This window comes from Mandrillus leucophaeus, unplaced genomic scaffold, assembly GCF_000951045.1.
Source record: "Mandrillus leucophaeus isolate KB7577 unplaced genomic scaffold, Mleu.le_1.0 Scaffold106, whole genome shotgun sequence".
In the NCBI taxonomy this organism is placed as follows: Eukaryota; Metazoa; Chordata; class Mammalia; order Primates; family Cercopithecidae; genus Mandrillus; species Mandrillus leucophaeus.
This window is the reverse complement of record NW_012098765.1, coordinates 3,241,559-3,243,761: the sequence shown is the minus strand read 5'-3', so window position 1 is coordinate 3,243,761 and position 2,203 is coordinate 3,241,559. Positions and strand designations below refer to the sequence as shown.

At 47.0% G+C, this 2,203-nt stretch overlaps 1 protein-coding gene across 1 annotated transcript in view; it reads right to left on the bottom strand.

The window, feature by feature from the left end:
* Positions 1–2,203, bottom strand: part of FCGBP (Fc fragment of IgG binding protein) — a 66,453-nt gene that overhangs the window by 50,229 nt on the left and 14,021 nt on the right. Inside the window, exon 3 of the mRNA XM_011984290.1 lies at positions 1,673–2,022. Coding sequence (XP_011839680.1) covers positions 1,673–2,022 — 350 coding nt within the window. The remainder of the gene's footprint in view (positions 1–1,672; positions 2,023–2,203) is intronic.

Here is a 2,203-nt window from a genome sequence, read left to right as displayed (position 1 = left end):
CCTCCTAGGTTCAAGCGATTCTCCTGCCTCAGCTTCCCAAGTAGCTGGAATTACAGGCATGTGCCACCACTCCCAGCTAATTTTTGTACTCTTACTAGAGATAGGGTTTTGCCATGTTGGCAAGGTTGGTCTCTAACTCCTGATCTCAAGTGATCCACCTGCCTAGGCCTCCCAAAGTGCTGGTATTATAGGCATGAGACACTGTGCCCAGCCCTGAAGTTATTGAACAGCAAAACTAATCTATGCTGGGAAAAAAAAAAAAAATCAGAACTGTGATCATCTCTAGGGATAGGTTGAGGACTGTTTGGTAAGGCACATGAGGGAATTTTCCCAGGTGATGAAAATATTGTATATCTTAATGGGCAATTTGGTTACACATTTGCCAAAGGTGAACTATATAGTTAAGATTTGTGATTTTTATTATATATAAATTTCATCTCCAAAATCAGCCAAAAGAAGTGTAAAAATATTGTATTCTAGTTAATGACATGGTGAAGTCTTTTGGGTGATATGTACTGATGTGTGGAACTTTGAAGTGCATAAAAAATAAGAGAGATTGTGGAATGGACAGAGGGAGGAACCGATGGATCAGTGTGTGATCAATCAAGAAGAGTACAGTGTTTAGAATCTAGATGATTGGCACCTGTAATCCCAGCACTTTGGGAGGCTGAGGCAGGTGGATCAGTTGAGGCCAGGAGTTCCAGATCAGCCTGGTCAACATGGTGAAACCCTTCTCTACAAAAATACAAAGATTAGCTGGGCATGGTGGCACATGCCTGTCATCCCAGCTACTTGGGAGGCTGAGGCAGGAGAATTGCTTGAACCTGAACCTAACACTGCACTCCATCCTGGGTGACAGAGCAAGACTCTGTCTCAAAAAAAAAAGAAAAAAAAGAAAGAAAGAAAAAGAAAAAATTAAAGAAGAAAGAAAGAAAAATCTAGGTGATTGGCATGTGAGCATTCACCGTATAAGAATTTCAACTTTGGACATTTTAACATTTTCATAATAACATGGCGAGAAAAAAGGAAGTAATTGCGCTAGGCTGCTGTTATTCATATGAACTGAGTAGAAATGCATTTACCAGAGTCAGGACAGCTGAGGGATTAAGAACAGGGACTCCAGAGCCTGCATGCCTGTGCCCTTAGCTCCAGTTCTTACTAGCTCTGAGGCCTTGGGAAGTCACTAGCCTATCTCAACCTGTTTCCCAGTCTGAACATGCTCATAATAATAACGCCTGCTGCACAGAGTTTGTGAGCATTAAATGCATTAAGATGAGAAAATTGCTAAGAAACATATCTGGTCCACAGCAGGTGCTCATTAAATTTAGTTATTTGGTCAATATAAATCCCTCATTGTTGGATATTTAATTTCCTTTCTAACTAGGACAGAATTTTTTCTTCGTTTGCTTTTGTTTTATGCTATTATAAACCATGTTGGCGTTATTTTTCCCCCAAATCCTGTCTCTGAATATCCTTAAAATTTCCAGATGTGGGATGACTGGAGGGCAGGGTTCTAAGGTCCTGCTACTGATTTTCAAATCCCCCTCTCCACCCTCCAACCCCATGGCCCATTTCTCTGCACCCTGGGTTGAGGTCGGCCAGTTGGGCTTTGCCTCCGCTTTCGGACCCGCAGCTCATGGATGTTAACCCCCAGAAGCCTCCGGGTACTCACTAGGACGAAGCCAACTTCCCCGCGGGTCAGCGACACGGAGTGGCTGTAGGCGTGCACAGTGACGAGGCCCACGTAGGAGACGCGGCGGCTGCCCCGGTGCTCGTTCTTGGCCTCCACGCTGAAGGCAGGCAGGGTGTCGTCGTCGCCGCACAGCTCCGCCATCGTGTACGAACAGGTGCCCATCATGTCGTAGCGATGGCCGTCGAAGGTGGTGTAATGGGGGTCGCCCTGGGCGCGACAGACAGCGGTGGACTCCGCCACACACTGGGCTTTCCCGCCTGCCACCTGGCAGTGCTGCCCAGCTGCGCACTGCACGCCTTCGCAGGAGGGCGTCGCTGGGGACACCACAGCTGGGGAGGGTAGGGAACAGTGAAAAGAGAGAATCAGAAGTGTCTGCGGGGTTGGAAATTCCAGCACTTTGGGAGGCCGAAGCGGGAGGATCACTTGAGGTCAGGGGTTCCAGACCAGCCTGACCAACATGGTGAAACCCCATCTCCATTAAAAATACAAAAATTAGCAGAGCGTGGTGGC